The sequence below is a fragment of the Dipodomys merriami genome, unplaced genomic scaffold, assembly GCF_024711535.1.
Source record: "Dipodomys merriami isolate MVZ:Mamm:240054 unplaced genomic scaffold, mDipMer1.0.p SCAF_9, whole genome shotgun sequence".
Lineage (NCBI taxonomy): Eukaryota > Metazoa > Chordata > Mammalia > Rodentia > Heteromyidae > Dipodomys > Dipodomys merriami.
Window position 1 is genome coordinate 48,313,931 of NW_027206512.1, and position 26,850 is coordinate 48,340,780.

At 35.3% G+C, this 26,850-nt stretch overlaps 1 protein-coding gene across 6 annotated transcripts in view; it reads right to left on the reverse strand.

The window, feature by feature from the left end:
* Positions 1-5,935: 5,935 nt before the first annotated feature.
* The window catches only part of Pcdh7 (protocadherin 7), a 420,201-nt gene continuing 399,286 nt past the window's right edge, over positions 5,936-26,850 (reverse strand). For 3 of the 6 annotated variants that reach the window (XM_070012531.1, XM_070012530.1, XM_070012529.1), the window contains exon 3: positions 5,936-10,350. In XM_070012531.1, coding sequence (XP_069868632.1) covers positions 9,974-10,350 — 377 coding nt within the window. In that variant the 3' untranslated portion in view covers positions 5,936-9,973. The remainder of the gene's footprint in view (positions 10,351-26,850) is intronic. The other 3 variants (XM_070012534.1, XM_070012532.1, XM_070012537.1) reach the window with 2 other exon arrangements.

Here is a 26,850-nt window from a genome sequence, read left to right on the forward strand (position 1 = left end):
GATACCATGTGGAAGCTCATTGTAGTTTGAATCTGCGAAAATCTCATGTATTGATGGCTTAGTTGTCTGGATATGGGCTATTATGTAGTGATTGAATCATGAGGTCCAAGCATGCACCTAATCAATGCAGCAATTCTGATAGATTTGTTATTTGATGACATTGTTTGGAGGTGTTAGAAATGTTAGGAGGCAAAACCTAGTTGAAGGAAGGAGGTTAGAGCAGGCATGCCTTAGAATATTATACTTTGTGCTCTTCTTGACCTCTTCCTGTCTATCTCTGCTTCCTGTTTGCCTTAAAGTGAGCCACCTACATTAAACCAGACCCTCTTTCTATGCGACTCTGCTTTATCAGAGTTCTTAGTCTGCTAACCATGGACTGAAACTGTGAGGTATAATAAATCATTCTTCCTGTTTTGTCACAGATATGAAGGTGACTAATACACATACCGAAGCAACCATTCACAGTTTTGAGGTTCATCAAAATCTATATAATATTTAGTCATAAACTTGGTTAATAGACGAATAAACCTGACAAATACAGTCACCATATGCTTTTAAATGGAGACAACTTTGGAAAAAGCTTTAAACCAGCAGTGCTTTAGGCAAATAGGGACATATTTATTTTAAAGAGGTGAAAGAAGAATTTTAGTGATGGGTTCTGAAATAATACCAGTTGGAGTTCTTTTTGGTAAATGTAGGGTCTTTTAAAATCCATGAGCCACATCTACCCTTGTTCTTCTGTCTTTTCCTCAGCTAAAAATAATCTTGTGTATGTGTGTGTGTAAATGAGGCAAAAAAAACCCTCAAAATTTTTTCTCCATTGTCATAGAAAAGGAACTTAAAAGTTGCCTTTGATAAAAAAAAAAAAAAAGAGTGACTAATTACTTGGGATCATAACTAAACCCAAGAGGGTAACTTGGTATCTCTGACTCCATTTTAGGTGTCTGCTCCATGTCATTCTCTCTGCAGTCGCTTTGTAATCAACTTGGGGCCTGGGAAAGACGGAAGCTTTCTCAAGACAGACCACCTACTGGTGATGGCAACCATAACAAATTACCTGGAACACTTCCCCAAACAGAGACAGAAATAATCAGCAAACAGTCCCAACCTGTAACTTGGACTCTAAGCCAAGTTTTTGGTTCTTGTCCCTGTTTCCTGTCCATTTACATGTGGCTCATATCTTTATCCTGAAGATAGGCTGAAGTGCTGACTTTCCAAAGCCCGCCAGTGTAGTGTAATGAGTGTCTATTCTCTGACCTTCACCCTGTATCTTTCTTTGACTTGTAGGATCTAGTGCTGATATGCATAAGTGCTTGAGTTTGGGCCTGAGGTACAATATAGTTTGATAAGTACTGGTAAAATTTCTTATCTTTGGTTTTCTTTAAATTCTTGAACTTACTATTTCTTTTATGGAAAATTTTGTTGATACATCTGTATCTATATATACATATATCTGTATTATTATCTATACATATATAGACATATATGGATTAAAACAAATATCAAATATTCATATTACTTGATATTCCTTAATATTTTGCTACTTGTACAATTCTCAGATTTTGTGTTTCTTACAACTAAAATATGGATCACTAGGAAACAAACAAAAAAAGCAAATAAACAAATATATGCCCAAACCATGTAGACCATAGAAAATGTGGTTGTTTATATAGTGGATAGATGTGATACAGAAAGTTAAATATCAAATTTAGCTACTACTGAGAATGATCACTCAAATTTCAATTGAGTAGTCACCTTGATTGCTGTATGAATAAAGCACAACACTTGAAAATGTCTTGTGGACATTAAAAGTCTAGAGTATCTTAGTGGAGCTCAAACTCTAGTTTAAAAATATTATTTTAGTACACTCCTGCTGTACTGTAGGGTCTGGAAAAGCACTCAAATAATTGTTTTCTTTTTAGAGGCAGGTAATAAAATGAGATCGCTAGCTACATTATTTCTTTGCTTCTTTCTAGTATGTTTTAACTTTCATTTCCTTAATATAAATGTACTATAAAATGGTTTAAATATGTGGTCAAATTTTATAGCAATCCATAAAACTGCAGTAAAAATATTCTTTATAATACTGTATAAAGCATACTTAGAAAATACTGACATGATCCTATCAAGTTACTGCTAAGTCTATAGGATTATAATGCATTTTCTTTTCTCTTTTTCTTTTTTTTTTTTTTGGGTGTGGGGGGTCCGGTCATGGGCCTGAACTCGGGGCCTGGGCGCTCTCCCTCAGCTCTTTAGCTCAAGGCTAGCACTCTACCACTTGAGCCACAGCGCCACTTCTGACTTTTTCTTTTCTGCTTATGTAGTGCTGAGGAATCGAACCCAGGGCCTCATGCATGTAAGGCAAGCGCTCTACCTCTGAGCCACCTTCCCAGCCCCTGCATTTTCAAATAAATTGCCAAAATAAAATTTCTTCTTTTTATATCTTTTAGTTTGCTTATTCAGTTATTAAATGAACTACTTTTTAAAAAAATTAGGCACATTGATGAACACTTTCATCTTTCAAAACCCCCTAATTCCTAAGATTTTTATCTAAGATTACTCCATTGTCTACCTGCATGTTTCCATGAGCTTTCTGATAACGAAAGCATTGAATGACAATAACAATTAAAGGAAAAATATTACACTGAGGGGCTGGGAAGGTGGCTCAGTGGTAGAGCGCTTGCCTTGCATGCCTGAGGTCCTGGGTTCAATTCCTCAGCACCACATAAGCAAAAAAAAAAAAAAGAAAAAAGCTGGAAGTGGTGCTGTGGCTCAAGTGGTAGAGCGCTATCCTTGAACTGAAGAGCTGAGGGACAGCGCCCAGGCCCAGAGTTCAGGCCCCATGACCAGACCCCCCCCCAAAAAAAATATTACACTGAACAGTCTAAATGAACTATATTTTTTTAGCCTCCTCTGAAAAAAACGGGGGCAAATTTTAACATTTATAAACTATTAATTATCTTCTATTCCTTCCTAGAAGATGTTCAATAAGCAGACAAAACTTTTTCTGTGTGGGTCACACATATTAAATTCAACAAATGATTAAAATTTACATTCAACAGACACACAGCAGGGTAAAACAAATTTAGGGTTAAAGACAGAATCTCTTTTTAGCTCTCTTATACTTTACATTCATCTTCACATTCATATGCATTCCTTATTCCCTGCAGCATAGAAAATTTATCTTATCTGATTAATCACCTTCCTCCACGTACTTTAGAAACAAGTATTAGAGCAGAGGATAAAGATAAGACAAAAATAAACAAATCTAAGTAATCTTAGTACTTATTTACTCTGTTGCCTATAAGCAGAAGTCATTGGTCCTGTAAATATTCATTAAAGAACAGCTGAAAGAGTGGCAAATCCTTTTTCTTAGCCACCTAAACATATCTATGCCTCCTAAACTGGTTTCCCTTGAAAGAGGACAAATAAAGCAAATAACTTCTAAAATGTGGCCAAAAACTTTGGGTTGTGAAATTGAAAACAGAAAAAGATCAAAACAAAACTCAGTAGAGGACGTGTGTGTGTGTGTGTGTGTGTGTGTGTGTGTGTGTGTGTGTGTGTGTGTGAAATCAACCTGTTGAAACTAATGTCAGTTTGTTCATTTTTGAATCATTATGTCAATTTTGATACTGGGAAAATCCTCCTTTTCTGATAGAGTAGGCCAATATATCCACAGGAAGATATGTGGCTATGTCTTTTTATTTTTTTTTTAGATTTAAAATTTTCTGTCAGAAATTCTGAACAAGTTCTAAATATGGCTAAGATATGGTGAACAATGTCAGATGCTGATAATTATCTGCCAGTCTGAATAATTACTGTCCTCATACCCAAAACTATTTTATTCAGGAAAGGCAGAAAGTTTCTTTTGGTTATCACTGCACTAAAACACACAAAATGGTTTGATTGATACATGAGTTGGTACAGGTGAAAAGGTTAGCATTTATAGACATTTAGGTTCAAATTCTAATGAATCAACAATTAATATATGTAAATATCACTTTCGTAAACAGCCCATTTAACGGTCTCAACGTGTACTGCAAGTATTAGGAACATTTTGAGATAAATCTTCTAAAACAACTTTGTACATTTTAATGGATGTTGTAAATGTCAGAGGTTGTTGTGAACAGGTCATTGTACTAAATCAAGCTCTGAAGTGAAAAGAAGGAACATTTGTAACCAGTGGCAGAGAAACACCAGACTACTTTGAAGTAATGCTATGCAACTTTCTTGGCCTCTTTCAAGTTTATCTTCTTTCTAAACTGTGTCTCTGTGTTTATGTGATTTCAGTTTGTTGGATTTTTTTTGTTTGGTTTGGTTTTAAATATTTTATTGTAACAATTTAATTCTTCAGTAAAGTACAATATGGGTCTTCACAAATTTAACACCAGTATATAAAAGAAGAGTAGATAGTGATTTCATTTTACATACAGTTTCATTAAATTATGGATTCATGTTTGTTATCTCCATAAAAAAATAAAATGTTATTTCTTTGAATAGACTTTATCATCATACATCTTACTAAATTCCTTCCTTATAGTTGGGAGATTGCCAGTTGAGATCAATTTAAAAGGATATATTTAATTCAAGAAAGTATGTGACATCCTAAATAAACTATGCTTATACAAGGAAAATTTTAAATGGAAGAAGAGAAAAAAAAAGAAGAGGAAGAGGAAGAAGAGAGGGAGGAGGAAGAGAAATTTCAGGACAGGGTCATTTAAAATGTGTGTGTGTGTGTGTGTGTGTGTGTGTGTGTGTGTGTGTGTGTGTGTGTGCGCGCGCTCGCGCGCATTTGAGTAACACTGTTATGAGATAAGACAAACATTTCACACAATCTGTTAGTAAAAATAGAAAACATGTGTATCTTTCTAACTCTGAGCTGGAAGGAAAGATACTTTTCAGTGATTAGGGAAAAGAGTTGCTGGAGTAGATTGACATTTTGTAAGTAAAAAGGTAGCAATTAGAGTCAGGGGATCACCTTATGACAAATAGAAGATGGGAAAGCTTTAAATCATTTAAATAGGGATACAGGTGGACCCATTGCAACAATGAGATGTACAAGTGGTTATGTCCAAAACGAACTTTACAACTTTGGTGGGGGGAGAGAGGGAGGGGAGGGGATTGGATGTGGGGGCAGGGGGAGGATGGGAAGGGATGGGAAGGGGAAACAAAGGAGGAGTCTACAATGCTTGATAAGAAATGTACTCATTATCTTGCCCATGTAATTGTAACCCCTCTGTCCAGTTTTTTCACAATAAAAAATATTTTAAAAAATAAAATAAAATAAAAATGCTTGGGTAAAAAAACCCCAGAAATTTAATAAATGATCAAAAGGAATAGGGCAAAAAAATAAAGTGAAAATTCTCTGTTGTTTTTCAAGTTATTATCCCTTAATCTCACATGATTCAATATGAATTTTTAAAATTTTCAAAAAATTATTTATCATTGACTAAGATTAAAAACAAGTACTTCCTGAGCTGGAATGTAATTTAAAAGAAGAGAAACATGGGTAACTCCTGAGTTTGATTCTTTGTACTTCAAAATGAAGACACAAACACCAGTTCCTATATAGAGAGAGTTATAACTTGGAACTAATTTTATCTTAAGTGTAAGATGTCTATGGATACTTTAGGAAGAAGCCAATTTTCACCAGCATAATATTTTTGGTACACTTTAACTTTTTAAAGCTAGCCAGGCAATCATATTAGAAATAACAACAAAACTGAATTCCAAGTTTCATGCTATCAGGCAAAGTAATGTGATGGTTGTGCATGGTATCCCCCAAATCAGCAATTACTACCATGTGAGCTTGCTTGTTTATCTTAATTGAACAGAAAACCAACCATCTTAAAACAAAGTGATGTGTGCATCCACGCACTTTTGTCCAGTCAGAACGGAATTACCTGTCAACAGAGAAGCACACTTACAAGTGTGAAACCATTTGACCATGTTATAGTTTAATTTGCAGAGACAAAAAAATGACAAGCAATTTATTTACATAAACTGTACAAAAGCAAATTAAATTATGTAAAGTATTTCATAAATAGTTGGACAAGTGTTTAATACATTTCGCCATGTTTAGCATAGTTGCGTGCATAGTGACTCATAAGAAACGATGATAAATTGTTCTCTGCTTCACTATCAACATCCAAGTAGCAGAACAATAGTCAATGATTAACATTACAAACAGATCGTACCACACTGAATGCAAGTGCTTTAAAATGGAGGAAACTTTGTCTGAAAGTAAACCCTAGATACCTGAAAACAAAAACAAAAACAAAAACAATAAAGATGCCGCCTCCAGATGTTACATATACCTCCACTGGGTCATAGCTAGCAAGCTTTACTCTATTTATGATCAGCTTCATGACTTTCTTTTCCCTCCCTTAAGGACACATGAATTTATTGATCATTGGTATACATAAAGGAACATAGTTCTTCTGATTTCTCATGACTTGTTTTAGGATGGCTGTTTGATTCTTGATTGCTTCTTCTGCTCCGTGCTCACTGTTTCCTATAACACAGCTTCCCAGGGTACCTTTCAGGGCAGACATCCTCAATATTATCCTAGTCACTCCTCCCATAAAAATAATGCCTTTCTTGTTTTCCAAAACTTAGGTAATAGGCCAGTCCAAAACCAAAGCAAAAGTAAAACAAAAACAAAAACAAAGAAAAAAAAACTCTTAGAGAAATGGTAACTGGAGATGCAGAAAGAGCAGTCGATTTGAAACAGATGCTACAGACATTTTAATACACACGAATTTTTATAGTTTACTCAGTTTATAAGTGTGTCCTAATGTGTAACGCATGCAAAAGTCCAGTTGGGATTCTTGTATACAGAAAACAAGTGTAGTTCATATATTGTACAACCAAAATGAAAGAGCAGCTAAAAGCAAAACAAAACAAAAAGATCAAAACTTACAAAACAAAATTTTACCTTGCAAAATGGACTGATTTCACCCCTGATAATAACTCCCTGTGTTTACTCTACAATTCACCTTCTGGTGAGTTTTAAAGCAGCCCATATTGTGTTTGATGAATGAATAATATTTAAGACTGGTCCATTATCTGAGTTTGTCAAAAGGCAGTTTTTTAAATATATTATTTATTATTTTCAGAAAATAAACATGGATAAATATACAGGATCAAAAAAGTTGGGAATAGCCCATTATCCCTCATTGTCCAGACCCAACAACCGTTTTTTTACCATAACAACAGGTATAAAAGGCACAGTTGCTTATTTTGCATTCACTCATTTGTTTATTTTTTTGTTTCTTTTTATTATTTTTTTTCAAAAGCACTCTATATATGGAGTGGCACCAGGTTTAACCTATTCAAAATAAAAGTCATACAAACACAAAATATATTTCTGTGTCATGCCAGCTCATTATATAATAAACATGTTATGATAGCTAGTTCTACTAGAATTACTGTGAATACTTACAGTACACTGAATTTTATTCTTTCACACCCATTTTAGTTCTAAAGAGGTTCACGAGTTAAATGACAATGACATGGCTGTCTTGTATATGGTGCAAACATCATTGGGAGACGTGGATCCAATTAATCAAAAGGTCCAGCATGACCCGTATTAGCTGAATAGACAACAGAAGGGTTTTAAGATAGTGAAATGAGCTATCTAGTGTTTTTAAGGGTCTTGTGAAAGAAAGAAAAAAATGCATTAAAAGAAGTTTCTTGAACATCTGTGTTATGCAATTATTTCATTTGTAACGTGCAAGAAAAATATGTATACATCTCATAAGTATCTTTAGAAGTATTTTGTCTTAATAGGTACTTACAGATTATACAAGGCAAAACTGCTTGAATGCAGTTTCCTATCAAAGTACTAAAATTGCATCTTTCCATAATGTAAATAATAATCAAACATAAGTATGTTCAATTACTGATATTTTAGTCCAGTGGTTTTATCTTCAATTATGAATCTTTCTTCATCCTACCTACTATACATAAACTAACATCAAAATGAAAACTCCATTGAAGAAACAGCATAAGGAAATGATCCCAAAAGAATACCCCACCAAATAGAGAAGTGTTTTTCTAAGACAAATATTTCGTGAATGATCAACTTATACTCCAGGCTGTTTTACCTTATAGTCTAAAATATTCTGCAAAGCATGAGACTACTCAAATCTACATTGTGTCTAAAGTTTGCTAGAGAGCCAAGAAGGTTCTACCTTAACCAGGTTAGAATCATTCCACGGTGAGAACATTGGCTCTCTCTACCTGTTATCCCATAATCTGTCAATGGATTGTCACTTCATCTGAATGTCCCAGCTCAGTTCTTATTTTATTGAATCATCTTATGTACAGCAAGTGGCTCAAATTCTGCATATTCTCTTTCTTTTGTGTTGCAATGAAAATTCTCCATGTTTTCCAACTTTGAGATGTACATACTGTGAGAAATGTTGCTGCTCAGTGCTCATTTCTTTTATGTTCAGTCGGGATTTAGGACATACATGAAATAATATTCAAATCACATTAATGACAAAGTCAATTGAGAGTGTTGTCTTGTTTTCGGTGTTGTGAGTCTCAGAAGTCTGTGTTGCACAGAAGCCAAAATTAATGCACTTGTGCTGCATTGAAGTGCATATTAAATAAGTGGAAAATGCAGTTGTAATTTGAAATGGGGATAATAAGGCCAGCAAGTGTAGCTGGGATTCCATAATGACAACAGTAAGCTTTATTAATAAGATCATACACCAATGGATCCTTCTATCGTCTCCTCCCTTCCCATGATATGACTTTGAAAAGAAGAATCATCCCTGATAATACTATCTGAAACTAAACGTCTACCTCAACTGGTTGCCTATTATAATTCCGAAAAAAAATGTTTCATTCATTTCCCATTTTAGAGTTTTCAAACAAAAATCCATTTAAAAAGTCTGACAAAGAATATTTTCTGGGCATAGAGTTGATATAAAATAGCATTTGAGTGTTCCTGTGTGTGATTAGGTACAGTTGCTTTTGTTGTTGGATGCATTTTTACATTAAGACCAAATCAACTTCATGATTTCCCTGATCTGCCATGTGATCTTTGGCCTCAGAAAGACACAATTGTTCAAGTTAGTTGTGAAGAGCAGTCTTATTCTGAAAAACAATAGATTTGATTTTACAAGTCATCATTAGTGTAATAGATATACAAAACCAAGATTGTGTGACAATATTCGGTGAATGCATGAACTAGAAGTGGATACTCCTGACCTGGAAAGAATATGCCAACTTGTAACTGCAATTCCCCCACTGAGTATTGTTTTGTTTTTAGTCTTTGATAGAATATTAAAGCTGTCATCTTCCCAAAATGCTTTTGTTGTTGTTGTTGTTGCTAGATTCCCTCTTTATAAAGACTACATCTTTAGTGAGATGCTATCATTTTCAACGGGTTGCCTGGAATGGCTATGGTGATACATTGTATTTTGATGCTATGTCTCAAATAGAGTTTACCTGCCCAGATTCTTTTTATTTTTTTCTTTTTTGTGACCAGCCAGATGACACTCAAATAAAATCAAAGTGACTAAAATCATGCTTCAGTTTCAGGAGAATGAGTGTACTGTTCTGCTAATCAGGCTTGTTACGGTGAACGAAACTTGTAACCATCGTTTTTTGTTGTTGTTGTTGGCTTTTTCTTTTGTTGCTTTTTTTTGTTTGTTTGTTTTGTTTTGTTTCTTTTGGAAGGTGGTGGGGAAGCGAGAATGGTTTGGGGTTGGAGGGATCAGTGGGGTGGGGGTTGACATGCAAATAACAAGGATGGATTTCTACATTGTACACTGTCATGAGGCTAACATCATCGCTAAAGGCCTGATCTGGAGGCGGAAGTGGCAGGCAAAGCTTTGTCTCTTTGGTAGCCCCCTCTATGATTAAATGGTTTTACTTTGTAAGATTTTTTTTCTTTTTCTTTTGCCCCTTATTCTCCTTCTCACACATGAAAAGAACTTTGCTGTTGCTCCTGGAAAGCCTACAGGTAAACTTCTCTTCTAGTGAGAGTATTGACAGGAGATGGCTTATATTCCCCTGTTTTTGTCAGGGGAATATCCTCAGGGTTGGCTTCCTCGTTTTTGCTGAAACTAGCTGCACTGAAGGTCTCGTAGGATGAGGTCAACTTTTTGTTCAGGAGGTTTCTGTTGCGGTCGCCCATGATGGCAGCCTCGCCATTGGCCAGCTTTTCCTGGCTTCCTCGTTCATCAACAGGCATGAAAGTGGAGAGTTTGGGCTGGCTCTTCTTCCTCTCCGGAGAAGTGCGGACCGGCATCCAGCAGGAGTCTGAGTGGCCATATTCATCGCACTCGCGGGTGCACTTCCCAGTCAGGGCTACATCTGGAAGAGGCCTTGAATCTGAAATCCAAGGAGAAGAAGCCTTTAGTGGTGGACATTCCTCAAAAGTTTTTTCTGAGGTATACAAACCTTGGGTAAATACCTTTGAGTATAGATCCCCGACTATCTTATTTTCCATTTCTCAGCACCTTGAAGCTCATCAGCCTATCACCCATTTTAAAATGTCTATGTATTAAAGATAAGGTTTTGCAAAAACAAATATGGAGGAGAGAAATAGAGTGATAAATTCATGTATATAGAAGAGACATACATATGGACAGGTGCATATATATGTATATTATGTATTCAATACCCACGTGGATATTCTCCACACCTAATGCATGTTTATTTCAGAATAAAATTTGTTTCCATTTAAGAAGGAAAATAATTAAATAATGATAAACTATTAAACCTACTTAGACATTTTTCTGTATCTATAAATTATCCCTTGAAACTATATGCTTTTGCCAGTTGGATTTCTTTTCTTTGTGTATCATTGATAGAATGCAAATATGCAAAACCTTATATTTAAATACATTCAACGACATAAAGGTGACTGAGAAACAGAATCCAATCTGAAGGCACATTACATGCTTAAAAGTAAAAAATGCAAAATTCAAGTAGGTTATAGATATGAACATGCTAGCAATATTACTTACTGTCTTACATTCATCCATGCCCTCCCATGCCATGTCACATGACTTATTATGTGCTGTAGGACAAAACACCCTGTCTTTGCCAGGGTGTTTGCTGAATGAAGTATTGCCTCAGAGTTAACACACTGAGTGTAAATGTAGGTAAATTCCTAAATGTCTTGTGAAATAGCTTGTGTTCCTAATTAATATTGGTGCCCGGTGTTATGGGGAAACTATTCTATATGTGAAAAGCTACGTCATTTCAAGAGTATTCTTAAGAATAAAAGTTAAGAACAGCAGTGAAGAATGACTTGTATACATAAATAAAATCATCATATGTATCTGCCTTTAAAAAATGGTTATACGTTTGCTTAATATTAAAAATATTTTAAAGCCTTTTTAATTATTGGAGAGAGTGAGATAGAGAAAGACTCGCTGTATTTTCATGTTGATAAGCTAACCTGTAGGTTTTCATTTCATTAAATGTATTTTATACCGGGTGCTGGTGCCTCATGCCCATAATCCTAGCTATACAGGAGGCTGAGATCTGAAGATCACAGTTCAAAGCCACCTAGGGAAGGAAAGTCCGTGACTCGTCTCCATCAGATGAGTCACAGACTTTCATCAGATAACCATCAGATAACTAGAAGTTCTGTTGTGGCTCAAAGTGGTAGAACACTAGCCTTATGTGAAAGAGCTCAGGACATTGCTCAGGTCTGGAATTCAAGCCCCATGACCGACAAAAGAAATATATATTTGATCATTTACTTCCATATACAAGAATATTGCATGACTGCACTCCAATAAGTGTCATCTAGTATCATTTTACTACAAGATTTGGAACTTACTGAACTGTGACTTCTGCATATATATTTGAAAATAGTGATTTGCATATACATAGTCCTAGGCAGAACATAGGAGTCTTTAAGTTATTTCCAATGTATTTGTATCCATTGCATGCATTCACACCACTGCCTATATTGGAACCATTTCCTAAGAAATTATGAAAGTTTTACTTGGTCAAGTCTCCTACATCAAGACCCTCTGATTGTGCATGCAATTCTTTCCTTCAGTGATGGATACTGAAATATTGACATATGTCAGCCCATCGACTTTTTAACCACAGTGGCCTGGGATTTTTATACTGTGACCAAAACATTCACAAGGATATGCCAGTGGTCTCCATAGGAAATCTAGAGTTCCTTTAAATTTGCCTGAAAGTAAAATGCAAAGGCAATTATTTACTTGCAGCTATACTTAGTGCGGTTTGACTTCTAAATGAGCAGATACTCTAAATTTTATCATCAAAAGAAAAAATATTTTATAAATGGTAAATTATTTTTACTCTCATTTTAAAAATCAAAGCATGAAAAGTTATACGAGTGTTTTTATAATTATACTCTAGTTGCTGTAAATGAGCAAACTGAAAGTTCTTTGTGAATATAACCTGTGTTTGGATATATTGTTTGACATTAGTGCTTTGAATGAAATATATATATATATGCAAAATACAATACTTTGCTGTACACACTTTCCTGATCTTTACTTTATGATAATACTGTTCAGGGCACATAAAAATTAAGAATTCAACTACTGAAATATGATTCTTCATGAACAAGGTTGTCATTTCTGTGCAGAAAGACCCAGGATTGTCTTCCAACATTTCTCTATGTATATTTATGTCTGACCCAATGTGTCATTTTATTTACACGGGTGAATGCTTTTCAGGGATTAATTTATGTTTCCAGTTTGAAATTTATTGACTTTCTTTTTCCTTTTGTTTCAGGTACATTTAGAAACAGCACTTAAACCAGTACTGATGACTGAGTAGTTCTTTTTACTTTTTGTTTCATTTGTGTACATCAATTCACTTTAGGTCATAAGAAATAATACTCATTCAGATTGAATGATTGCAATCAGTAACAAGAAAGGTGCACACTTCAGCTCTCTCTCTCTCTGATTTTACTTCAGATTTCTGAGCTTTGCCTTCTAAACATTGCTTTCCTTTTATTGCTTTTAATGAAAGGCAACTTGTCACCTCTGCCACCATCTGCATGTAAGCCACCACATTTCTATCCGAGAAGCATGATTTTTAATAAGGTCTCTTGTCATTTTCAAAGTCCAAAACTTGATTGGGGAACCACAGTAGAAGCTGACAAGCCTAATTGGTGGAGACATGTTACAGTGTTTGTCATCAAATTTAGAAAATTATCAAGAAAGACTATAAGATAATCATCAAGAGTAATCAAAACCTCCAATCTTCATGACTAAAATGAATCTCCAAAAGAAATGCCAAATGATTAACAAATGTAATTTGTGTTATGATGCCCTTTATTAAGAGAAGGCATGAGGAGAATAGTACTTTCCAGGATTTAGACATGTTCTTTACTATTGTGCATGTATTATAATTTTTGAAAAGCATAAAAGTTGCATGGGATCTCCAAGACTGTTCCCATATAATTCTTTCCTCTATAAATATATATTTTAAATATGCTACTTTTTTTGTCAGTCCTGGGGCTTGAACTCAGGGCCTAAGTGCTGTCCCTGAGATTTTTTTCCCCTCAAGGCTAGGGCTCTACCACTTGAGCCATAGCACCATTTCTGACTTTTTTTTGAGTAGTTTATTAGAGATGAGAATCTCATGGACTTTCCTGCTCAGGCTGGCTTCCAACTGTGATCCTCAGATCTCAGCCTCCTGAGTAAGTAGGATATAGGCATGAGCTACCAGTGCCCAGCAAATATGATATTTTTATATGAGTTTATAAAGGTAAGATCTTCATTAGTGTCAGATATTTGACTTTCATTAAAATGTACTCTTTTCTAATGTTTAAAAATGATATTACTTAACTAGCTACTATTTATTGGATTATTATTATTATATTTTTGTTGTACCATTTACTTTAATCTTGATATGGTTAAAAGCAGACAATAAAAGTTATATAGACATAAAATGCTCTATATAGAGACACAATAGTGTTTTATAGAAGCATTTTCTACAATAAAAGAGGTTCATTGTGTTATATCCACCCTCTATCATACACCCGCTCAATTATCAAACTATGTGAAGTCTAAACAAAGCAATGGTTTTCTTCATCAGAACCTGTTTTTATTTAGTTACTGCATAGGCTGTTTCTTTAAATTATGCTGATTACCAGAATTAAAACATCATGTGAAAAGCCGAAATCCCTTGTTAGACATAAAGTCCATTTTCCTCTCAAAACTGCAGGTATTAGCTATTCGGCTCTCAAGGCTGGTTTATAATATATGAAGTACTTGCCCATCCTTCATCTCTTTTACTTATCACTTTAATGGAATAGCAAAGAGGATGGACGCAGTTAGGGATCAAACTAATGGGAGGGCTGAGGCCAAAGGCTAAGCATTTTGACTTGCATTTTAGTGTTTTCCCATTCTACCTTATTACTCCTTTCTAAAGTGTAACAGCCAAGTTATTTAGAGGTCAACTTCTGCTATTCACACCCATATGAAAGGCTATAGTCCCAAAGGAAAAAAAAATATATCCAAGAAGCAGAGAAAATGGATGCCACAAAGTCATGAATTTTACTACTTAGGAAAAAGAAATAGTGCAAAACTCCTAAAGAGAAAAAGATATAATAATTTAAGAAGTCAACTTTTCTCCCTACAAGACAGTGCTTTCTGAGTCTTCCTCTGTTGTTGCGATGACTTCAACAAGACAGATAATACCCAGAATCATTAGAAATAACAAAGAAAGCCTAGATATACAGAGGCATTTGATGTTTCCATATGATGCCCTGCACAAGTCTCCATACATCAGAGGCATCGTTATTATAGAAAAACACAGAGGACTTGTTAAGACTCTTGAAGACAACACCATACCAGGAAGGATTTGGAGAATGTTGAGTTCTACTTTCTGCCAAATCCTGGCAACTCCCAATACAGATCCCTGACTTGGGTTGAAGATACACAGACCTGTCCATTTATTGTGGGACAATGTGCTGTACTTAGCTTAAAAATATTCCCAATGAGGTTTTTTGTGTTTTGTTTTTGTTGTTGTTCTTGGGTTTTTTTTTTTTGCTCCCAAACTATACAGCACTGTATGCTTTTTATGTAATTTCGAACTTAATTAACTTGCAGACCACACAAATCCACACATAATTTTTCAATGAGTAGACTTCATAGATATTCATGTCATTCCTCCTTTTTCTTTGAAATCAAGCACATTCTTAACATTAGTTCTTTAAAAAAGACAAAATCTTCTACATGAAAAATTCTGGTATTCTCTTTTTCTGAGAAAAAAAAATTATAGCGCTTTTTTCCTGTCTTTTTACAGTTGATTTTTCCTTTTATTCTTCGTGATTTCAGGTGTATGACATTTTTGTTGTCCTAGGAGCATGTTGCATTTTTGTTGATTTGGTACATGACAAATATGTCTTTTAAGAGGAAAATACTGAGTGAAAATCAAGTGGCAAATTTTCCAGTACTATTTTTTTTATTAGCCTTACTTTTGTTCACCCTAATGAAAATATGTGTACTCAAATGACTAAACCAAGTGCTTCATTTTAAAATGAAAATGCTTTATAATTTGGACTTATCTTTACAATTTAAAGAGATCAATCCATGATCAATGACTGAACTTCCAATTTGACCTCCAGATATTGGGTTGCTGCTCTGCTGTGTGATGCTTTGCCTGGATATGGAGGTAGCACCAAGAACAGCAACATTTTAAAAATGGAATTAGTTTAAATTTTTTTGACTTATTTGATGAGACAAAGAGGAAATAAGTCTGTTACAGATTTTTAGGTAAAAGTTATCATAATCCATAAAATATAGAGCTGAGGAGAAAAGATTCAAAAGACAGGCTAGATTTGAATATATGTGTGTGAATATATATATATATATATATATATATTCAGTTCATATATTTATATATGAACTGAATGCATCCTTTCTACCTTTTATGCACTTGGGGAATTTAGGAAGTCAGGATAGAAAGATAAATACCGGACCACAGTTGGTGTAAAGCACAGATAAGTCACTTATGATCCCCTGAATATGTAAACACTTGTTGGAAGAGTGGATATTTTTAAATTTCTAAGGTGGAAAATTTATAGCTCCTTAAGAGTCATTCAGGCTTCAAAAAAGAAGCTAAGATTTATAAATATTATTCGAAGCAATCACAGAATCATTTGACCAAAGTGAATGAGAAGAGGGTTCAATTCAGGATCATCTACCTTACTACTGCACATGTCCATCAAAGGTCAGTGAGACTTAGAACAGAGTAGATTTGTAGTCCAACTTATATTACTTACAGTTAATTTATCTGATAGTCAAGTTCCTAATCAGTATGATAAGGTTATGCAATCTCCCATGTCTTGTGGGGTAAAAGGTTAATTTATATGCTACTGACAGTGTGGTATGGTATGGTGTTCAATAAATAGCAAGTTTTAAGTCTTATAAAGATGATTAAGGATCTGTTTCTCCTTTTATTGTTGCATATCTACAGTCTTCCAAGCATGAATAAAGTGTTTAAGAGAATAGGCTCTGAAACCAAGATATCTAGATTCAAAGATTTGTTTTGTTTCAGTGGCTAACTCTGGAAAAGGCATTTGATTTAAGTTTCTTTATTTGTACAATGGGCATTAGAATAAATTAACTCCTTAGAATTACTATGGAAATTAAAGGTATTCATATATACAATTACTAGTACTAATTCTTTTTTTTGGGGGGGGGGTCCAGTCATGGGCCTGACTCTGGGCCTGGGCGCTGTCCCTCAGCTCTTCACCTCAAGGCTAGCACTGTACCACTTGAGCCACAGCGCCACTTACGGCTTTTTTTTTCTGCTTATGTGGTGTTAAGGAATTGAACCCAGAGCCTCATGCATGCAAGGCAAGCGCTCTACCACTGAGCCACCTTCCCAAACCCCCTCCCCCACTTTTTAAAGGTTTATTTACACAAATTTATTTAAAGCAGTTCTATGACTCCATCCCACTAGAAAGACTACCTTTACTTTCACTTTACTCTTTACTAATTCTTGACACCCATATTAAGCCTTCCATCTATATTAACTACATCAGTTGTACACATCTTTATCCAAATACATTTCTTTTTTTAATAATATATTTTTATTGTAAAGATACTGTACAGAGGGGTTACAGTTACATGAGTACATTTCCTGTCGAGCATTGTTACCCCCTCTTGTTTTTCCCCTCCCATCGTTTACTTCCCTCCCCTCCCCACCATATCCATTTCTTAAAAGAGCTTACAAGCGCCAAAGTTTTCTCTTTTCATAAATGTACAACAAAGTGACCTAAACTAATAATACAAGATCATTTTCATCTTTATTTACTTCATATACTGTGACTATTTTTTTTACTTTCAAAGTAGTTGTTTAATTAAGGGAATATTTAAATTAACATCTGAAATAGTATGAATTTTGAGATACATCTGAGCCCAAGGGTTTGAGATAATATATCATTAAGCCAAAGGGCCGATTTTGTGAATAGTCTGAAAAGACTGACATATAGCAAAGTTTCCATCTATTTAGGAAATCTGCTAGTCACAGATCCTGGCTAGTCTTTATTAAACATTCCCCTGACATTTCTTTACTAGGTGTTAGTCAAAGATTTATTCAGGGTGCATTGCTATTCAAAGCTGAAATGCAAATACTCTATAATTTAGAGTTATCTTTACAACCTAAAGAGATCAAACCCAGGATCAAAGGCTTCATTTACAATTTGACCTAAAGATATGGGTTGCAGGTCTGCTGTTTTTGATGCACAAAGAACAGCAACATTTAAAAAAAATGTCAAAATCAACAACAACAAAAATTACCCAAATTGAGCAAGTTTAAATTAAAGCAAGATAAAAACAAGGAAAATACCTAAAATTAATTTGTCTCACCATTCAGAAATAAATAAAAAATATCCTGAGCTAGATAGATTTCATCATGTATGTACATCATTGGTTTCATTTCTGAAGTAAGACCAGAAATCCCTGTTATTTGTCTACCATCCCTTGCCCGCCGCCCCACCTCAAGGACATGACAATACTGTTCTTACTGTCAAAGTATAGATTAGATTTCCTGCCTCTGCATCGGAAGATTGCTTTGATAACTAGAAGGTGGCTGAAGAAATACTGGACTTTTGCCAGCCTACTTGTATCTGTCTGATTCTCCCCAGGAAGCCCTGGGACCAAAACTGAGAGACCACTTGAGATAAAAAACCAAATTGTCACAGGAAAACAAACAAACAAACAAAAATTCACCACTCTCCAACTTTCAAGATAAGTAAAGCTTACATAGAAGAGCCAGGAAAACTAGCAAAAGAACCAGGGCGTCAACTCATAGAAAAAGGAAACGCCCTCAATCTTTGTTGCTTTAAGTCATACTTGCTTGAATTTTTGCCGGGGTTCAGTTTTGCTTGTTTAGAAGGAGAGCTTGTTAATCCAGCAATACACCACTAAAACAATGATCATAGATATATTGCTTTGCCTTTAATGTATAAACTATCAAAAATGGCAGGCTGAGATCTGGAAGCAACACATTCTCTTCATCATGGATAACAACCTGACCAATATGGCTACAGATACAATGCTTAAGCAGTACACTGTCAGAGCTCTCTGTTCACTGAAGTAAAAAGTTCAAAAGAAAGGTTTCTATATGAAGCTTTGAAGATTCTGGCATCTAGTTACAGGATTTCACTCGGTTATACCTTGGAGTGCTTTAGGTCACAGTGACATGTCAAGACAGTATTAGAATGTTTAAACATGTTTGAAAGCATCAGCAACTTTTCCACATTCTTTCGGCTAAACTCAGTTAAATAGCAATTGAATGTATCACAAGGAACATTCACTGCCCTGCGGCCTAGACCTCTGTCATTCTGAATGTGGCATTATCACAAGCAGTGAGGCTGTGCGTGCCATGTCTCATGCAGTCATGCCGAAGTAACTAAAATATGAATCTGCTGGTTGGCACATAAAAACTACAGGACACATATAAATGTATAATGACTGCTTAGGCGTGAGGGGTTTATGCACATTGGATGTGGTTTCACTATAATTCCTCTCTTCACCCATGCAAATGACAGGTGGCACAGATTCTCCTGGGAAGGAGCAGGGTGCAAGGGTAAGGAAGGGAGAGAAATGAAACCCAAGATAAAACCAAGATCATTCCTTGTGCAAGCTACCAATTGATTAACCCACTGAAAATAGACACACATTTGGGCCATTCACATTTACTTTTCCACTGTGATAAACACACTTTTCATTATTTCCTAGTCTCTTGATTTTCTTGTATTGGAAATCATTTGTTTGAGTTTGATAGACTTATTCATCCGTGAAAACTGGCAATACAGCTTTCTTTCACAAATGAGGTTGTTTACTGACGAATTTGTGCTTAAAAATTCAGTAGAGTTTACGATACCTGAATTATGGTCCCATATATTTTCTACAGGCTAGAGGTTGGGAGAAAGTGCTTTTATTACTTCAATCAGAACCAAAGGTGAAGTATTATAACCAGGCATGTCAGCACCTCCATTCCCAGGTATTCGGGAGGCAAAGAGAAGGATTTGTGAGTTCAAACCCAGAGCAGCAAAGTTAGTGAAAGACACAATCTTGGAAATATAAAAAAACGAAAGTGTTTGGAGAGTAATTTAATTACATAGCTACCAGGTATAAGGCCCTGGCTTTAATATGCAGGTCCATGAAGAAGGTAAGAAGAAGGGACAGAAGGAGGAAGGAAGGAAGGAAGGAAGGAAGGAAGGAAGGAAGGAAGGAAGGAAGGAAGGAAGGAAGGAAGGAAGGAAGGAAGGAAGGAAGGAAGGAAGGAAGGGCATAGAGAAGCAAGAAAGGAAGGGAGGATTTAAGGAAGAAAGAAAGAAAGGGACTCATGTCTGTATTACCGGCTATTTGCAAGTTAGTGATTCATGTCTGTAATCCCAAGTACTTGTGAGTTAGAGATAGGAAGAAGATAGATGGTAACAAGTCTGTTAAACCCACCTCAACAAAAGAGTTGGGCATGGTCATATGCATACTTAACCAGCTACCAGGGAAGCTTAAGTAGAAGATCATGGTCCAGGCTGGCCTACCAAAAACTGTGAGACCCTACTTGACAAACAGCTGGTTGGGGATAGGGCACAGGTGATAGAGTACCAAATATGAATGTGTGAATTGAGATCTCAGTCATGCCAACAAAAATATGTAAAAGAAGGAATCTTTAACAATTCACACCCATTCTTGAAAAAGAGAAAATACATTACACACTTGTTATTTGATGACAGAAAAAAAATTAATACAGCTTAATAAGAGAAAGAATTTAGGCTTGATTATGTTAACATTTCAGATTATGATTTTTAAATTCCCAAATCTGAAATCCTCAACAATTTATATTTTCGTTTACCTAGAATCCTAATGCTTTGGAATGAATTTAAGTGATTGCTGCTATCAGTTTGAAAATTTGGGGGTCCTAAAATCTACCTTCAACAGTACTTGAAATTAGTGTTTTGTATGGCCATTAACTAGAACTATAATACTTAGCACAGACAGAAAATAAATCTTATAAAAATGGATGCTTAAATGTAAGTAATGAAGATCTATATTCAATTTTGTACTTTAATAAACAACATTAGCTATTTTATATTGGTTTTATTGAAAAAACTGAAATGCTTTCTAATAGCAAGAGTTCTAAATATTAACTCGCAGGTACTTTATACTAATAGTCTAAAATCTTCAAACTTCTGTTATAACTGGATAATTGTCATCTGCTACCATGATATTTTCACACATTACCCCTATATTCAATTATTAGTCAAATATTCATTCTTAGTCATAAACAATACAAAATATTAAACCTCAATAAGAATTCTATCATCTCTATCTATCTATCTATCTAATCTTTCATCTGTCTATTTTCTGTTGGCAATACTGAAGCTTGAACTCAGGGCCTCATGGTTGCTAGGCAGATTCTCTACCATTTGAACACTGCCCTAGTCCTCATCTCTGTAGGATGTTACTCTAAACATAGTACATAAGGTCTCTATTAACTCTAAGAATATTGCCTTTGGGTGTGGCCCTTAAAGGCAGCAGGAATTTTGTCTTGATTCTTTATATAACACAATATGTAATTTTATATAAAGAGGATAGTAAAAGAAAACTAAACAAGAAAAGTAGTACATTGTTTTTTCTCAATTGTTTTTTCACAGTTTTTCCTCCCATGTAAACTATGATTAAAACATTCTTGTAAGTGAGAAGTTAAAAAATATAGTCTATGCAATAGATTTTATATCTAGATGCTTAACAAATTTGTTGATTCAAATTAATTTGGCGTATGAGATATGTTAACAATGATATTTACTAATACAATGCCCATAGTGTAACGGGAGGAATTTTATTTTAATTTCTATTTATTGTTTGAGTGAAAGTTTACAATAGACCACATTAAGGCTCAAAGCATGTATAAAGCACCATCATCAGGTAATGTGATTACCATTCTGTACAGGAGCAATTTAGATTTACAGAAGTAACTTTAATAGTTTTAAGTAGCAAAACCTAGGATGCACAATCATTTTCTCCTTTCCCTGGGTGATCCTGGGAAATAGCACAATTATTCACAATGAAATGGCCACTGCCTCAATATATTCTGCTTATTAAAACATTTCGCAAGTCACACAAAAGAGCTTATCTGTCTGGAAATCCTCCTGTAATAGCAAGTTGAGTGGTGAGAGAATTCCATTAGGTTTGATTTGAGAGAAAGTCAACGATTCCAACCTTTGAGAAAGGTTTCAAGTAAACACTGAATTCGGAAATACATTTGAGAGATTTTTTTTTAGAACTTTTGATAGAAGCTGAGAGATCATCTATAGAAAGAATTTCAGAAGTATTTGGAATGCCGGTTCCTTACCCTGGTCAATGGGCTGTCCAGCTGAAACTAAAATCGGCGATCACATTTTAGGACCCAAACAGTGTTCAGGAGATCAAAGTGCAGAGCAGAGGAAATACAAGGACAGGGAAGGAAATGATCTCTGGTTACTGGCTAACAAAACTCAATGAGCATCTAAATGTGTGTGTGTGTGCGTGAGCGGTTGGGGGTGGGGGGGGGAAGAGGGGAGAGGGGAACAGGGGTTGGAATCAATCAAGTAACACTGGATCAGGTTGCTTCATTGATTTTTGCTGTTCATTTAAATGTTTTCCTTTATTTACTTGCCATTTCTTTGGAGCATGGTAAACTCTCACTGCTGAAACTCCCTGGGAACCGTGATGGGGAAAGAAGCAAGCTCTGGTGATCCCCTAATGTCCACATTATATCTTCTCCGGCTGCCTGACTTTTTCTGCAATTCTGCTGTAACTGTCCTACATACTTGCTCTCACAACCATCTGTGTCAGGCAGAAGAATAGTTCTCTCCAACATATATACTCATCCTCATCCTTGGAACCTCTCTATGTGTTAGGTGACGTGGCAAATGGAAATGGAGTTTTAAAATTAGCTTAAAATTGGTCATATGTTGTCCTTAAAGAACAGATTATCTACATGAACCAAATTTTTAATCACAACTCTAAAGCAGAAGTGGGAGGTAGAAGGAAAGTCAATGTCAGTGTAAAATATGAGAAACAAAGACAACCTGTTTCAGCATTTGGAAGATGGGGCTACAAACTGAAGTGCATGGGAAGAGTCTACAAACTGAAAATCAAGAAAACAGATTCTATTACCAAGCCTTCAGCGAGCAGTTAAGTCACATGTATGCAAGTTTTTAATATCTACTCATGGATTTCATTCTGTACTTTCACAAAGAGTTTTTGTCCATAGTATTCACTGATAATCAGTCAGCATAGGCTAATTTCTTTTGGTCCAATAAATTACAAACTAGTTCCTTCTCTGAGGAATCCATCTCCTTTCTTCCCAATTCTTCAGTGATAGCAGTCTCTGAGATTATTACTAGGGGAGTGATTTTAAGTCTTACTAATTTTGGGTTGTGAGATTTCTCCAAGAAGAGAAAAGAAGACAATATGAAATCTAAGTAGACAGGCATAGGCCAGGGTACAGTTCTGAGTACTTCATGAGATTCATTGCATCTTTTGTGTGAGTTCATGGCCTTCATTCTTTTTTTTCCTATATGCTAACCTCTTTCCCTTTTAATGATCAGCAGCCAAATGTTCCTCTACTAAGAAAAGAACTTTAAGATTATTTAAGAGCAGTGATTAGAGTAACAAGTCTTATTTTAGTTTAAAACACTGTTTCCATGTTTTCATTATAATTTCAAAACTCTGCATTTCAAATAACACAGAAGAACCTCTGGATCTGGAGTATTACCTTGTTTTAACTCTTATCTATTATTCCACACTTTCATTTGTCAATACTGCAAGCAGACTTAATGTAGTTGCCATTTCTAGAAAGGCTCATGTTGTTCCATGTTTACACAATATTAACACATTGCACCTTCTGCTGTCTTCTTATCATTCTCTCAGGAGAATGATATCTGAACATCCGGTTCCTGAATTACCTCCTTAGAAGTCTCTTCGGACACTCTCGCATTTTTATTTTTCTTTCCCTGTCTTGTCTGCACCCTATATCTACTTCAATTCTGTATTTAATATACTGAAATTTGCTACCCATTAATGTGCCATTTTTGTAAAATAAAAGTTGTAATAGATAAAATTGAGCTAACTTAACAAGGTACTCTGCATACTAGACGAGAGACAGTAATACAATCAGTAACTGCCTGTTGAATAGATGAATGGGTGACATGAAAGGAAGACAGGTTGTGTGTCATCCTGAGACTATGTCACTCTGTCTCTTCATTCTGGCCACAGTAGGAAGTATTCAAGGCATCTACAATCATTATGTTATCATTGGCAAAAGCCCAGAAATGGAAGTTGTTTTTCCTTGTTTGTGTGGTATATATTGACCCAAATGAGCTTTTCTACCATTCACTCTATTACCTGTCTCAGAGACTATATTGCAGTTAAGACTTTCTAGTTGATATTCTCTTTGTAATAGAGAAAAGTGATGGATTGAAATAAAATAATGGATGGCCATATTTTACAGCACACAGTTCTGGTCTACTCCTCAGTCTAAGACATATAGGGGTAGTCAATGGAAGCAGTACTGGGTGCAGAGTAAAAGACTAACTGTAAAGTCCTATACAGAAGCAGTCATAACGCTATCCATACTCATGGGCTAGTTTGTTAAACATCTTTGGTGATGGTTACCAGGTGGATGAGGTATCTCAGTGTGTCAGAAACTCTGGCTGACAGTTGTACATGTCTTCTAAGGATAAACTGTGGAAATAGAATTTATTATTCACCTAGACAGAGCTAATTCAATAGGCAACATTGTTTTTCAGAATGTAGGCATGATAGAAGAGATAATAAGACAGAAGTTTCTCTTCTCTCATTTGTGTGATAGAGCTGCATTTTTTATCAGAACTATCCTAGGCAACCTACCAACTTAGCAACTTTAATTTGACAAATTTTATTTGAATTGTGGTAGAACTTGATGGATCCATTTTACAAGGTAGGATTATGGTCAGTCTAGATCATGGCTTTTCAAATTGAATGGTATAACTCACAATTGCTGACAAAATTCATTTAAGGAGTCACAACCAAATTTGGTTGAAATTTACCTGTTTTAAAGATTTTATTTTAATTTTATAAGTATTTGCATATATATGTATATGGTAGCTATGAAAAGAAAAAATAAACTTGATTGAGGATCACACTAAAATATTTGAAATTTCTTATAACTTAAGCCACATCCAGGGCTAGGTTTGTAACTCCATTGTAGAACACTCATCTAGCACACACAAGGCCCTGAGTTCTATTTCTATCACATTAAAAAAAAAATCAACCAACCAACCAATCAAAAATTCCATACCCAATAGAAATCTAAGTATTTAGGGGTCATTTCTGAGTAAACTACAAATTATTATACAGTTTAATATAGTCCATTATAATTTAATAAGCACACAGTGACTTCTGGGTTTTAAATTGTACTTTCACATGCCACTTCAAGTTGTGCTAAGGAAGCTGATATTCGGTCCTTCTTTAAAAAACATCTTTAGGAAGCCTACTGTAAATAGAGTTCTTACCTTGAGATACTCTGAATTTATAGTTAATTCACTAGATTTCAATTTTCTAGAATTAGCTGTAATTGTGACAAGCTTTCTCTTAATCCACTTAAATCCTCTGATAGACTTTGATTTATTTCAATCAACAGAATGGCAATGGACCCTTTCGAACAGGAGGACTTAATGTGACTCCTTAAACTCATATAGACATTAAGATGTAAGACACATTTAAGCTGTCTAATTGTACTGCTGTTCTAATGCCTAAGTATTAATCTGTCACAATGTCAAATTACATACATTTAGGCTTTTTCTTCAGTAAAACGTGTCTGTGCTTAACAAACTCGTGGTGTAAAAAATTCAGGAGTGTAATTAGAATGTCATCTCCCCCACAGATGATTTAAGAAAAGCATGAATCAGAGCTTAACAGTCAACATAATTTCATAGATAATCATGGCAAAATTATGGTACTGCAACAATTCAAAGGGAGTACAGTGAGGCTAGCAGACAGTGACGATCAGCTATTCATCTCCACCATCTGCCGTACATGCTCTTTATTTAAGTCTTTGTGTGTGTATGTTTTGTTTGTGCCAATGTGTTCAGTTGTGACTTTGCCAGCAGAAGGCATCACCTAGGAAAATAGGTTTCATGGTATAAACAGATTTTCTCATGTGTACAATGAATTTGCATCATTGGTTATTCTGCAGCTCTTAGGCAAAGAAGACCGGCTGGAGGGAATTAATTTTAGCGAGTCTTTGTATATTGGCTAGTGTCTTGCACAATTCAAATGAATCCTGTCTCAGAAAAAAAATGAAAGAGACAAAACTACAAGTAGAGTAATGATGGAAATTGTCAACAAAGTGCATGCGTTTGAAGTTTGCCTTTAAATAACATACATAAAATTTAGGTACACCATATTAACCATTGGATGGTGTCCTGGTAATTGTGAAGCTGCCAATCTCTGCCTTCAAACTTGACAGCCTTCCCTGTTCTTCAAATAGGCCCGGGACTAACGGAATTGAGGCTTGCTATATAAGCCTAATGGAAATCCCAGCACAGTGGGGAAACTGGAAGAGAAGAACTTTACTGAATAAAATTGAAATGAAGGTTCTAGGCTCAGAGAAGATAGATTCCTCTCTTGTGAAACCACAAGCCACAAAATGACATCCCTTCATCCATTCAAGAAACAGTGATCCTGAGCCATCATCCTACCAGCTTCACATGTCAACTCATTGTCCATTGTCACTGTTTCTCAGATGAGGAAACTTAAGGCACAGGAAACATGAGTGAATTACCCAAGATCTAGCATCTACAGGGGGACAAAATGAGGATTCAAACCCAGACAATCTGATTTCAAAGCTGGCTTCTCAATAAAAAGCACATCTACGGACTTTAAAATTACATCCTACATTTGAAAAGTCTCACATGAAATAAGGGAAACTATTTTAGCTCCTAGAGATAGAAAGGAAAAGTCTTGAGAAGTGTGTATTGTGAAAGGAAGCTCCAGGGTAAAAGAAAACCTGAGATGGCACTGCTGGAATCCAACTTGTTTTCCCTTGAGGAGGATATAGAATTTTCTACCAGGTTAAAATAAGGAGACTAAATATTATGTTGGTCAAAATCCTCAAACTTCTACTATTATTAAAGTCATATTCATCCAAGAAGAAGTCCCTTCTTCAAGGTACAGGACTATTTTAAATTCTACAGGGCAGGAAGACTGCCCAATTATGAGGTTTGGGATCATTGTCATTTTATATAAAGAAAAGCCATGTTTGGAAACCACAGCATAGTGGGTTGAGCTGACATGGAAGATGTTGAGCCACCACCCCTTGGTGAACTGAATGTGAAAACTG